General features: G+C 41.0%; 1 protein-coding gene across 1 annotated transcript in view; it reads right to left on the reverse strand.

Moving 5' to 3' along the window:
* Positions 1–1,327: 1,327 nt before the first annotated feature.
* LOC141076775 (uncharacterized) overlaps positions 1,328–14,694 on the reverse strand; it is a 179,261-nt gene continuing 165,894 nt past the window's right edge. The window contains exon 9 of the mRNA XM_073564073.1: positions 1,328–4,962. Coding sequence (XP_073420174.1) covers positions 3,311–4,962 — 1,652 coding nt within the window. The 3' untranslated portion in view covers positions 1,328–3,310. The remainder of the gene's footprint in view (positions 4,963–14,694) is intronic.

Here is a 14,694-nt window from a genome sequence, read left to right on the forward strand (position 1 = left end):
TACCTCTCTGGCCCAGATGTCACTTCTCTGCTCTCCAGAATCTCAGAGTGTCTATCAGCGATATCCTCCTTCTTCTCCTCTCGTTTCCTCGAAACTTTTTGACAGTTAGAGCGATCAATGAGTGATCCTCCATATATTTCCGAACTAATCTCTCAATATCTTCCCTCACATAATCTCCGGTCCCCCCAAGACCTCCTCTCCTCCATGCTTATTCGCTCCTCACCCAATCATCTCCAAAATTTCTCCCGAATATCCCTGATCCTCTGGAATTCTTTGCCCCAACACGTCCGGTTATCCACCACATTTACAGTAACATAGTTAGCAAGGCCCGAAAAGAGACATTTGTCCATCCAGTTCAGCCTATATTCCGTCAGAATAAATTGCCAGGTTTACGTCCTTCTAAAGAACCTTATAACTGTAAGATACAATATTGTTACGCTCCAGGAAGACATCCAGGCCTCTCTTGAACCCCTCGACTGAGTTCGCCATCACCATCTCCTCAGGCAAGGAATTCCAGATTCTCACTGCCCTAACAGTAAAGAATCCTCTTCTATGTAGAAAAACCTTTTCTCCTCCAGACGCAGAGAATGCCCCTTGTGACCGTCACCTTCCCTGGTATAAACAGATCCTCTGAGAGATATTTGTATTGTCCCCTTATATACTTATACATGCTTATTAGATCGCCCCCCAGTCATCTTTTTTCTAGACTAAATAATCCTAATTTTGCTAATCTCTCTGGGTATTGTAGTTCCCCCTTCCCATTTTTTTATTTTGTTGCCCTCCTTTGTACTCGCTCTAGTTCCATTATAACCTTCCTGTGCACCGGTGCCCAAAACTGTACACAGTATTCCATGTGCGGTCTAACCAGGGATTTGTTCAGAAGGATCCATTTGGATCCTTCAGACAGAACCTGAAAACCCATCTCTTCAAAAAAGCTTACAACCTGTAATGACCACGTGGCCACCTCAACACCATCGGAGCTACTGCAACCCCCAACCTACTGTCTCCTTCCCCATAATCCTGCAGAATGTAAGCCCACAAGGGCAGGGTCTTCTTCCCTCTGTACCAGTCTGTCATTGTTAGTTTACTGTAAGTGATATCTGTAATTTGTATGTGACCCCTTCTCATGTACAGCACCATGGAATCAATGGCGCTATATAAATAAATCATAATAACCTAGTATTGCAGGCCACAGGTAGTACTTGAGGTCTGGCATTGTTGATTCTGCCGCACTAGGGTGTGGCCCGTCTTAATTGTCTGTGGCCAAATTGGATCTTTGGTAGAGATTTTACGTGCACGGAGAAAAGAATACACAAGACAAGGTGTATCGTGTCAGTATGATTCTTCTCTGTCTTTAATCCAAAAATGAACAGCTTTTATACAGAGTTTGTGTTATTACATCATGGGTACGTTTCCAGGTTACTATTTGTCATTCCCATACCGCTACACAATCATTATGTACGTTTCCACGTTAATATTTACTGTTCTCATACTGTTCTCATATCGCTACACAATACTTATGTACATAAGTATTGTTTTCTAGCCCGATCCACCCTAATCCACCCAGTTCATTAAATATTAAATGAAGCTTAGGTGGGTGATATCATACAGAAACAATTAACAGAAAATCAGAAATATCTTAGAGAATCAGAAATATCTTAAAGCAACATGATCAGCAAAGCGTCCATATAGTGGTACAGTTTTGATTCTTGTATATATTCATATGCCATATATTTTCCCCTTAACAGCATAGGCTGGCTACTACAGATCTGGACTTTGCTATGGTCTAGTTCTTTTTGCAGTGTTGCTGCGGAGACCCAGTGTCTTTATCATTCTTCCTGGTTTTAATCATCTTGGTGCCTGGAGTGTTATGGAGCAAGATAGACTTGGGTTTTGGGTGGATGCTTTTTAAGGCACTTTTAAGTCACTTATTTATGGGCTCAACTGTGGAGTCTCAGCACAGCGCAACACTTCTGTAACACTTCAAGCCATGCCCCCCTCTCCACATTTTTGTGCAGGTAAGGTTGGCTTCACAGCTGCAAGACTTCAATTATAACAATAATAATAATTTTATTTCTATAGTGCCGACATATTCCGCAGCACTTTACATTTCAGCCTTTAGAAGTTTCCTTAATTACCTGTTTCTAAAAGTGGGGCAGCTGCATAGGAAACTTGTTATCTTGCAAGACTTTCTCTCTTTTATGGATATGCCTGTAAGCATTTTAATGGTTTGACAAACATGACTTTAAATGAATATCAATTTCAGTTGATATAAATTGTAAGAAATATTTTTGTCCCCATTTTATGTTTTTGGCATGTTGTTGCAAAATAGCTTATGATTTTCTTCATTGTGAACAGGCACTTAAAGGTATATTGTCAAGTTTGATATTAATTGCCTATAAGGGCTAACTGGTTCGAACACGGACCAGTAATGCCTGGACTTGCCACTGCTCTACTAACCCAAACATGACAGCTTCATATATTTCTATGAGGCTGTCATGCTCGGTCAGGAGGCCCATAGCAAGTCCATGCATTGCGGTCATAGATCGGACTGAAATCCACAGACATGTTAATGAGCCTTTACTTCTTGGTCAATGTGTATAATGTTCTGATCACTGGTAGTGTCACTATTGGGATCCCCTGATCCCGAGAAACCCTGGGTAGATGAAGTGGTGGCTGATTATATACACTGCCACTACATTTATTCTTACTGGGAGCACTGCAGTAGGCTGGTCTTTGGCACACCCATAATAACAAATGGAAAAAAGGAGATAGTAATCTAGCGGGACAAATGTAGTAAAATCCAGGAAAAAAAACTTTGTCAAAATATAAATAAAATACAAGGGTGGAATCACCAGCGGCACACTGACCAAGTGTCACAACCATGATTAAGGCTTCTTAGCTGAAAAGGGTTGGTCAGTGTGCCGCAGGTGATTCCACCCTTGTATTTTATTTATTTTTTGACAATAAAGTTTTTTTCCTCGATTTTACTACATTAGTCCCTCTGGATTACCATCTCCAATATTCCCATTGAAGACTTGTCTGGTTCCGGGCTATCCGTGCAGGACTTCTCATCTGAACTCCAACAACGTGGTGAAATGACTTTCTTCTCATTTTTCTCCATATAACAAATGGAGCTGCTCTTCAGAGCCTCAGACCCTGGGATTGGTGGGGTGTCCATCGGTCGGACCCCCAGAAATCAGGATTTTATCTGCTGTGCAGTAGTTAAGGAATAACTTTCAAACTTGATAATACACCTTCATGCAATATATCAGACGACATCATACGGCAATATCCTACAATTTCTACATTAAAATGGCTTACATGTTGTGTGAGTTCGCTGATGTTGAACAAGTCCTGATTTTTGGATAAAACATTTCCCACATTCTGAACACGAAAATGGCTTCTCCCCTGTGTGAATTCGTAAATGTTGAATGAGACCTAATTTCTGCCTAAAATATTTCCCACATTCTGAACATGAAAATGGCTTCTCCCCTGTGTGAATTCTTAAATGTTGTATAAGACCTGATTTCTGGCTAAAACATTTCCCACATTCTGAACATGAAAATGGTTTCTCTCCTGTGTGAACTCTCTGATGTCGAACAAGACGTGATTTTCGGTTAAAACTCTTCCCACATTTTGAGCATGAATATGTCTTCTCTCCTGTGTGATTTTCTTGAGGTTTCTCAATATGATGTTTAAGCTTACAACACTTCCCACATTCCAGGCATGAATATGACTTTTCTGCTGTATGAGTTCTCCGATGTTCAACAAGATGTAAATTTCTAGTAAAACATTTTCCACATTCTGAACATGAAAATGGCTTGTCACCTGTATGACTTCTTAGATGTTGCATGAGACCTGATTTCTGACTAAAACATTTCCCACAATCAGGACATGAAAATGTTGTATTTTTGGTGTGAAATGTTTTTTCTCTTGTGTGAATTCTCTGGTGTTTAACAAGATCTGAATTCTGGGTAAAACATTTCCCACATTGAGAACATGAAAACGGCTTTTCTCCAGTGTGAATTCCTTGATGTCTCTCAAGATGATGTTTCAACTTAAACCATTTCCCACACTCCAAGCATGAAAATGCTTTATCTTCTGTATGAGTTCTCTGATGGCCAAGAAGATGTGATTTCCGAGTAAAAGATTTCCCACATTCTGAACATGAAAATGGCCGGTCATCTATGTGAATTCTCTCATGCATGGAAAGACTATATTTCTTTCTAAAACATTTTCCACATTCTGAACATGAAAATGGCTTTTCCTCTGCATGAATTTTGTAAGGGATAACAAGATCTGATTTCAGACTAAAACCATTCTCATCAGGACAAGAAAATGGTTTCTCACCTGCATGAATTCTTACATGTTCCACAAGAGAATTTTTGCGCATAAAACATTTCCCACATTCCAAACATGAATACGGCTTCTCCCCTGTGTGACTTCTCTGATGTTCAACAAGATTTGATTTATTGGTAAAACATTTCCCACATTCGGAGCATGAATATGGTTTTTCTCCCGTGTGAATTCTCTGATGTCTTTCAAGACAGTCTTTACGTATAAAGCATTTTCCACATTCCAAACACGAAAATGGCTTTTCCCCTGTGTGAATTCTATGATGACCAACAAGATGTGATTTCCTAGTAAAAGATTTTCCACATTCAGAGCATAAAAATGGCTTCTCTCCTATATGAATTTTCTGATGTTCCTCTAGAGCTGATTTTCTAGTAAACGATTTTCTACATTCGGAACATGAAAATGGCCTTTCATCTATGTGAATTCTCTTATGTATTGAAAGATTAGATTTCTTTTTAAAATGTTTCCCACACTCAGAACATGCAAAATTTTTTGCCAGTCTCAGTTCTGAACTTTTTTTGACAATCAATGATGGACTATTGTCTACTTCAAAATGGGGAAATAAGAGCAGATATCCATGGGAGTCTCCTATACATTTTTCACCTGCAATAACAAAGATATATATATATATATATTATAATTTATACATAACAATTCATACAATGAGCAAAACCTGTATCAAAATATAGTTAACAAGGCGAGATTTACACACTGCGGCATCCAGTAATGCTGTTGGTCAACACTTTCAAGTTTTTTACGGAGGTTGTCTTAGAGAAAAACATCGTCAGATTAGATCTAGCATTACAACTGCATTTTCATGGCGAGATCGTGTCCAGCTACGTGCTCTACAGCCCCCATGCAGGGGAAATGTAGCAGCTACGGTATTTTAATAGCTGTCCCAACAGTCACAAAAATGAGCAGTGGTGTCCTAGACATAAAATCTTCATTCTGTTATATGCATCTCTGCCGGTGGATACAACACATGAGGTTATTTATTCTGGTGTGAAGGTTTGTCTTTTTTTGGTAAAATATATCAGTTTTCATTAACCCAAAATTGAGTTACAAAAGCACGGATACATTTTGATTCTGTTTTTGGGAGTAGGATTTTTTTTACTAATAGGTATTTGTGCATCTGTAAAGAGTTTAAAGATTAAAAATAATACATTAATGACACTGCATGGAGAGCACTGCTATTCAATCTGCCATTGCATAAATACTTGAACACGTATCTATGGCCATTCCAAGTAGGGTTACACAAAAAAGACCTGTGGACCCACAAAAACCCATCAACATTCTGCTGCCATGTGGCAAGATGAGATGACAGAGGCAGGATCCTCCTATTAAACTGTTTAAATAATGCATAACAGCTCATATGGCAAAGTGTCAGCCGTAATATACAGCTGCTGACCCCTGTAGATACTACAGGCCCAGCTTCTGAGCCCGAACCAAGCCATATATTCATTCCGCTTTTCAGGTGCAACCACCCACCAGCTGTGCACATGAACTGTTTTTGTATTATGTGGTTAATAAAAATGATAAAGAAGAGGGTGAGATACTCACCCCTGTAGAACACTGCTTGTAACTGTGACCCAAACTTAGGATGTTCTATAAATACCCCCCAAAAAAGAAGGAAAATTGCACTCATGGCCTCTTTAAAACTTGAGGAAAAACGATATGCAAGAAGGCGCGCTGCTGATAAAAGCTTCATGGCTGAGGTAAAATCAAAGGAGTTTAATATTAAACTTAATTATTAAACTCCTTTGATCAGGGCCGGTTTTAGGCAAAGTGGGGCCCTAGGCAAAGTTTAAAATGGGGCCCCAAATGCTAACATATTGCACATCACACGGAAGCATTTCTGTTGCATTTATGCGGTGAGCTGAGAACACTAAATGAGTGTGATTGACAATACTGAAGTCGTTCGCTTGTTTCCCGTCCTCTTTACACCAACTGAGAAACAATGATGGGGAGAGAACAATCACTAATGGATCAATCTGTCCCCATACAGTATCATGTTATCAGCAGCACATCTACAGTTTACACCGGCAATGTGCTGCCAAGGACAATGATTTCTGTTCCAGCATAAACAATCCAATCACTCGATGAATATGCAGCATTTTGCTTGTTTAGTATAATACACCCCATAGTCCTTCATATATTGTAATGTGCACCACAGTCCTCCATATAGTATAATGTGCCCCATAGTCCTCCATATAGTATAATATACTCCCCATAGTCCTCCATATATTATAATGTGCACCACAGTCATCCATATTGTAAAATGCACACCCCATAGTCCTCTATATAATATAATATGCCCCATAGTCCTCCATATAGTATAATACACTCCTCAGTCCTCCATATAATATTATACACTTCCCATAGTCCTCTATATAGTATAATACACTCCTCATAGTCCTCCATATATTAAAATACACTGCTCAGTCCTCCACATAGCAGAATACACTCCTCATAGTGCTAAATATAGTATAATGCACCGCTATATTCATCCATGTAGTACAATTCACTTCCCATAGTATAATGCACACCATAGTTCTTTATATAGTATAATGTATTCCCCATAGTCCTCTATACAGTATAATGCAGCCCACATATAGTATAATGCAGCCACCCCATAGAGCATAACGCAGCCAACCCACAGCGTACAATGCAAGTTCCCCACAGAGTATAATTTAACCCCCCCATAGAATATAATGCAGCCCCCCCTCATATGTAGCCTCCTCAGAGTATGATGCAATCACCCCTCATAGTATATAAATATAATATAGCCCCCCCATAGAATATAATGTAGCCCCAAATAGAATAGAATATAGCCCACCTCCCCATAGAATATAATGTAGCCCGCCCCATCAGAGCATGATGCAATCCTCCCTCAAAATCTAATACAGCCCCCCATGGAATATAATGTAGCCCCCATAGAATATAATACAGCCCACCTCCCCATAGTATATAATGTAGCCCCCATAGAATATAATGCAACCCCCCATAGCATATAACACAGCCTCCCCCATAGAATATAATGCAGCCCCCATAGTATATAACACAGCCTCTCCGTAGAATATAATATACCCCCATAGTATATAACACAGCCTCCTCCATAGAATATCATCTGCAGAGACTTTGAAGACTTAGGCAAGAAAGTGAAAGAACTGGGAGCGCAGTTGGTCTTCTCTTCCATCCTCCCAGTGGATGGCCATGGAACAAGGAGGTGGAATAAGATTCTGCAGGTGAACAACTGGCTACGTCGATGGTGCCGTCAGCAAGGATTTGGATTTCTGGATCACGGAGTGAACTACTTATACGATGGACTACTTGCTAGAGATGGGGTGCACCTTACGAAGACTGGAAAGCATGTATTTGGAAGTCACCTTGCTACACTTGTAAGGAGAGCTTTAAACTAGAACAACATGGGAAGGGAAGCAAAAGACCAGAAAAAGCCATACACCTGACAAATGCTATTGAGAACTCTGCTATTAGAAGTGGAAAGGAAGAACAAAGACGAAAGAATCTAATTAATAAAAATATTGGAGAAAGAGAAACCAATCACAAACTAAAATGTCTCTATACTAATGCACAAAGCATGGGCAACAAACAAGGAGAATTGGAACTACTAACACAGGAACAGAAATATGATGTAATTGGAATCACTGAAACTTGGTGGGACAATACACATGATTGGAATACAAGACTAGAAGGATACAACTTATTTGCAAGAAACAGACTTGATAAACGAGGAGGGGGTGTCGCATTGTATGTTCGAAATGCGTATATCTGCACAGAGATTGAAGCTTCAGAGACTGGGAGTTCTGTGGAAACTGTTTGGGTAAGAATACAAGGACAGAACAATGGAAAGGACACCATTGTAGGCATTTACTACAGGCCGCCTGTGCAAGCCGAATATATAGATGAACTCTTTATGCATCAGATGGCCAAGTTCTCCAAAAAATATGACATAGTTGTCATGGGAGATTTCAACTATCCAGACATTTGTTGGGAATCTCTCTCAGGCAAAACTAACAGGTCAAGGAAATTCTTATCCTCTCTTGCTGACAACTTTATCTTCCAAAAGGTAAGGGAGAAAACAAGGGGAACTGCTACCTTGGATCTAATCCTTATAAACAGGGAGGAAATGGTTGAGGAGGTAAAAGTGGCTGGGACCCTAGGAGGTAGCGACCATGCTATTTTAGAATTTTGGATTACTAGAGGTGGAAGACCTGTGAAGACTCAGACGTCAAGGTTAGATTTCAGAAAGGCAGATTTTAAGGGATTCAGAAAGAGAATTGGAGGGATCCAATGGCTGGATATCCTTAAAGACAAAAATGTCCAGGAAGGATGGGAAATCTTGAAAAATGAAATTCTCAAAGCACAGTTGTTAACAATTCCGAAAAGAGGGAAGAATAGGAAGCATTTAAGGAAACCAGGATGGATGAACACAGAACTTAAGCACATGCTAAAAAGGAAGAAAAAAATGTTTATAAAATGGAAAGAGGGAGGCATATCTAAAGAAGAATATAATGCTGTCTGCAGAACCTGCAGGGCACAAATCAGATTAGCTAAAGCTGAAAATGAACTGAGGCTTGCAAGAGATGTCAAAAGCAATAATAAAGGATTTTGGGGATATGTCAAAAGTAAAAGAAAAGTCAAAGATGCTATAGGATTTTTACAGGATGAAAATGATGAAATGGTAAGACAGGATGTTGAGAAGGCTGAACTTTTAAATTCCTATTTTGCATCTGTTTTCTCTCAGAAAGGAAATGCAACATCAACTGTTATTCACTGTCCTATTAAGGGAATAGAAGAATCCAGGATATCTATAAACAGAAAGATAGTGAGGAAATACTTAGCTAACCTAAATGAATTCAAGTCTCCAGGTCCAGATGAATTACACCCCAGAGTACTGAAGGAGATAGCAGAAGAAATTTTTGAACCCCTCTCCATAATCTTTGAAAATTCTTGGAGAACAGGAGAAGTGCCAGAAGACTGGAGAAGAGCAAATGTTGTTCCTATCTTCAAAAAGGGGAAGAAGGTGGACCCAGGCAACTATAGGCCGGTGAGTCTGACTTCTATACCAGGAAAGATCTTTGAACAAATTATTAAACAACATGTATGTCAATACCTGGATAAGAATGAAGTGATTAAACAGAGTCAGCATGGGTTTCTAACTAATAAGTCATGTCAGACTAACTTAATTTCCTTCTATGACGGTATCACTGATTGGGTGGATCAAGGAAATGCTGTAGATATAGTATATCTTGACTTAAGCAAAGCATTTGACAAAGTCTCTCATACAATCCTTATTGAAAAAATGACTAAGTATGGAATGGACAAGGCAACTGTTAGGTGGATTCATAACTGGCTTAGTGATCGGACCCAAAGAGTGGTCGTAAATGGCTGTACATCCAGTTGGAAGAATGTCTCAAGTGGGGTACCACAGGGCTCTGTCCTGGGCCCTGTATTGTTCAACATCTTTATCAACGATTTAGATGAAGGAATTGAGGGTAAACTGATTAAATTTGCTGATGACACAAAGCTAGGAGGGATAGCTAATACTAGAGAAGAGAGAGAGAGGATTCAAAAAGATTTAAATAAACTGGAGAAGTGGGCAGCAACTAACAGAATGGTTTTTAACAGGGAGAAATGCAAAGTACTACATCTGGGCAATAAAAATGAAAAAAGCATATATAGAATGGGAGGAATAGGGCTAAGTGACAGCACATGTGAAAAAGACTTGGGTATACTAATAGATCACAGACTGAATATGAGTCAACAGTGTGATGCAGCAGCAAAAAAGGCAAATGCAATTCTAGGATGTATTAACAGAAGCATACAGTCTAGATCACGTGAAGTCATTATTTCCCTCTACTCCTCTTTGGTCAGACCTCATCTGGAATATTGTGTCCAGTTTTGGGCACCACATTTTAAAAAAGACATCAACAAACTGGAGCAAGTTCAGAAAAGAGCGACCAGAATGGTGACCGGTCTGCAAACCCTGTCTTATGAGGAAAGGTTGCAGGATTTGGGAATGTTTAGTTTGCAAAAGAGAAGACTGAGAGGAGACTTAATAGCTGTCTACAAATATCTAAAGGGCTGTCACATTGTAGAAGGATCAACTTTATTCTCATTTGCACAAGGAAAGACTAGAAGCAATGGGATGAAACTGAATGGGAAGAGACACAGATTAGATATTAGAAAAAACTTTTTGACAGTTAGAGTGATCAATGAGTGGAACAGGCTGCCACGAGAAGTGGTGAGTTCTCCTTCAATGGAAGTCTTCAAACAGAGGCTGGACAGACATCTGACTGGGATGATTTAGCGAATCCTGCTTTGAGCAGGGGGTTGGACCAGATGGCCCAGGAGGTCCCTTCCAACTCTACGATTCTATGATTCTATGATTCTATGAATATAATGTACACCCCAACAGTATATAACACAGTCAGATAGTATATAACACAGCCTCCCCCATAGAATATAATATACCCCCATAGTATATAACACAGCCTCCCCTATAGAATATAATATACCCCCAATAGTATATAACACAGCCACATAGCATATAACACAGCCTCCCCCATGCAATATAATATACCCCCATAGTATATAACACAGCCTCCCCCATAGAATATAATATACCCAACAGCATATAACACAGCCACATAGTATATAATACAGCCTCCCCATAGAATATAATATATCCCCATAGTATATAACACAGCCTCCCCCATAGAATATACCCAACAGCATATAATACAGCCACATAGTATATAATACAGCCTCCCCCATAGAATATAATATACCCCGATAGTATATAACACAGCGTCCCTATAGAATATAATATACCCCCAATAGTATATAACACAGCCCGCATAGTATATAGCACAGCCCACATAGTATATAACACAGCCCTCACAGTATATAGCACAGCCCGTATAGTATATGGCACAGCCCGCATAGTATATAACACAGCCCGCATAGTATATAGCACAGCCCGCATAGTATATAACACAGCCCTCACAGTATATAGCACAGCCCGTATAGTATATGGCACAGCCCGCATAGTATATAACACAGCCCGCATAGTATATAGCACAGCCCTCATAGTATATAGCACAGCCCGCATAGTATATAGCACAGCCCGCATAGTATATAGCACAGCCCAAATAGTATATAGCACAGCCCAAATAGTATACAGCACAGCCCGCATAGTATATAGCACAGCCCGCATAGTATATAACACAGCCCTCATAGTTTATAGCACAGTCCACATCTACTCTCCTCCCCTGAGAATGACCCCAGTCCAGTACTCACTGTTATAGAAAAAAAAACAAAAAAAAACACACTCCTCACCTCTCCTCATGCCCGCGCTGCTCCTGGCTCCTCTCTCAGCAGCTGCACTGCTGGCACACAGTCATCGCGCACCCGCCGTGTCAGAGGCAGAGCGGGGAATGAAGGGAGAGGGATCGTCAGCTGACACTCTCTCCTCCATCATTGATTTGAACTGTACTGGCAGACGTCGGTATAGTTCAATGCGATAGGGGGAGACGGCACTGGTGGCAGGCGGGCCCCCCTGCCTCACAGGGGCCCCATAGCAGTTGTATGATGGGTCTCTAGCTGGGGCCCCTGGGGGAGCGGGGGCCCTAGGCAGCTGCCTGGTGTGCCTGCCCCTAACACCGGCCCTGCCTTTGATTTTACCTCGGCCATAAAGCTTTTATCAGCAGCGCACCTGAATGTAATGTAGTATTTCTGACCGGTGTCCTGCAGCAGCTGCTACCTATACCTTTCTCATGTTGCTAGTCTGCAGCCTTATCAGGTGAGTGGTCTTACATTTCTATTTTCTCCTTACCATCAGATAAGACCCTATTGTGCTTTTTGTCTCCTAGCTTTCTCTCCATCTTTAAAACTTCAACACTTTAATAGAAAGGTTAAAACATCGGGTTGCAGCGCTGAACGGAACGCATGAAGAACAACAGCCGTTTCACGCCAAACAGTGCTCTAGTTACTGGGACCTGTTGAAGTGCTGTTTGGTGTGAAACGGCAGTTGTTCTTCAAGCGGTCCAACCCGATGTTTTAACCTTTCTATTAACCCCTTCCTGACATGAGACGTACTATCCCGTCCATGGGACCCGGGCCCCTATGCCCATGGACGGGATAGTATGTCTAGCGCGATCAGCGGCGCCCACGTGGTGAGCGCCGCTGATCGCGGCCGGGTGTCAGCTGATTATCACAGCTGACACCCGGCACAATGTGTCAGGGGCGGTCACGGACCGCCCCCGACACATTAACCCCTTGCACACCGCGATCAAACATGATCGCGGTGTACCGGGGGTTAAAGGGAAGCATCGGCAGGGAGGGGGCTCCCTCCGTGCTTCCCTGAGCCCCCCCACGGCAGCGCAATGTGCAGCGCTGCTGCGGGGGACTCCTTTCCTCCAGGCCCCCGGATCCAAGATGGCGACGGGGGCCTGAGGAAGCTGGCTTCCTCAGTGCCTGCAAAGCGCAGGCATGAGGAAACCTTCTGCAGTGCCTGTGTCAGATCGCTGATCTGTCACAGTGATCTGTGATGTGACAGATCAGCGATCTGTCACAGGACAGTGATGTCCCACCTGGGACTATTTAATAAAGTAAAAAAAAAGTGTTAAAATAATTAAAAAAAAATCGCCAAATAAATTAGAAAAAAAAAAAAATATTCCCCCAATAAATCCATTTTTTGGAAATAATAAAAAAAAACCAATAAAAGTACACATATTAGGTATCGCCGCGACCGTAATGACCCGCCCTATAAAACTGTCCCATTAGTTAACCCCTTTATCGAACCCCTTAAAAAATAAAAATAAAAAACGAAGCAAAAAATAATGATTTATTATCATACCGTCAAACAAAAAGTGTAATAACGCGCGATCAAAAAGACGCATATAAATATCCATGGTACCGCTGAAAACGTCATCTTGTCCCGCAAAAAACGAGCCACCACACAGCATCATCAGCGAAAAAATAAAAAAGTTATAGCTCACAGAATAAAGCGATGCTCAAATTATTTTTTATATAAAATAGTTTTCATTGCATAAAACCGACAAAAACATAAAAAATGACATAAATGAGGTATCGCTGTAACCGTACTGACCCGAAGAATAAAACCGCTTTATCAATTTTACTGCACGCTGAACGGTGTAAACGCACCCCCCCAAAAGAAATTCATGAAACGTTGGTTTTTGTTCATTCTGTGTCCCAAAAATAGGAATAAAAAGCGATCAAAAAATGTCACGTGCCCGAAAATGGTACCAATAAAAACGTCAACTCGTCCCGCAAAAAATAAGACCTCACATGACTCGGTGGGTCAAAATACGGAAAAATTATAGCTCTCAATATGTGGTGATGCAAAAACTATTTTTACAATAAAAAGCGTCTTTTAGCGTGCGACAGCTGCCAAATATAAAAACCGCCATAAATAGTAAATCAAACCCCCCGTCATCACCCCCTTAGTTAGGGAAAAATAATAAAATTAAAAAAAAAAGTATTTATCTCCATTTTCCCGTTAGGGCTAGGGTTAGAGCTAGGGTTAGGGCTCAGATTAGGGTTAGGGGTGTGTTGGGGTTAGGGTTGGAGTTATAATTGGGGGGTTTCCACTGTTTGGGCACATCAGGGGCTCTCCAAATGCAACATGGCATCTGATCTCAATTCCAGCCAATTCTGAGTTGAAAAAGTCAAATGTTGCTCCTTCCCTTCCAAGCTCTGCCATGCGCCCAAACAGTGTTTTACCCCACATGTAGGGTATCAACCTACTCAGGACAAATTGGAAAACAGTTTTTGGGGTCCAATTTCTCCTGTTACCCTTAGGAAAATAAAAAATTGGGGGCAAAAATATCATTTTTGTGGAAAAAAATGATTTTTTTATTTTCACGTCTGAGTGTTATAAACTTCTGTGAAGCACTTGGGGGTTCAAAGTGCTCACCACACATCTAGATAAGTTCCGTGGGGGGTCTAGTGTCCAAAATGGGGTCACTTGTGGGGAGTTTCAATAGTTTAGGTACATCAGGGGCTCTCCAAACGCACATGACACCCGCAGACCATTCCATCAAAGTCTGCATTCCAAAACGTCACTGCTTCCCTTCCGAGCCCCGACGTGTGTCCATACAGTAGTTTTCTCCCACATATGGGGTGTCAGCGTACTCAGGCCAAATTGGACAACAACTTTTGGGGGTCCAATTTCTCCTGTTACCCTTGGGAAAATGAAAAAATTGGGGACTAATTGATCATGTTTCTGGAAAAAATACGATTTTTTTATTTTCATGCCCTGGCATTATAAACTTCTGTGAAGCTCTTGGG

The sequence above is a fragment of the Dendrobates tinctorius genome, unplaced genomic scaffold, assembly GCF_039654945.1.
Source record: "Dendrobates tinctorius isolate UK_male_01 unplaced genomic scaffold, ASM3965494v1 ptg000425l, whole genome shotgun sequence".
Classification (NCBI taxonomy): Eukaryota; Metazoa; Chordata; class Amphibia; order Anura; family Dendrobatidae; genus Dendrobates; species Dendrobates tinctorius.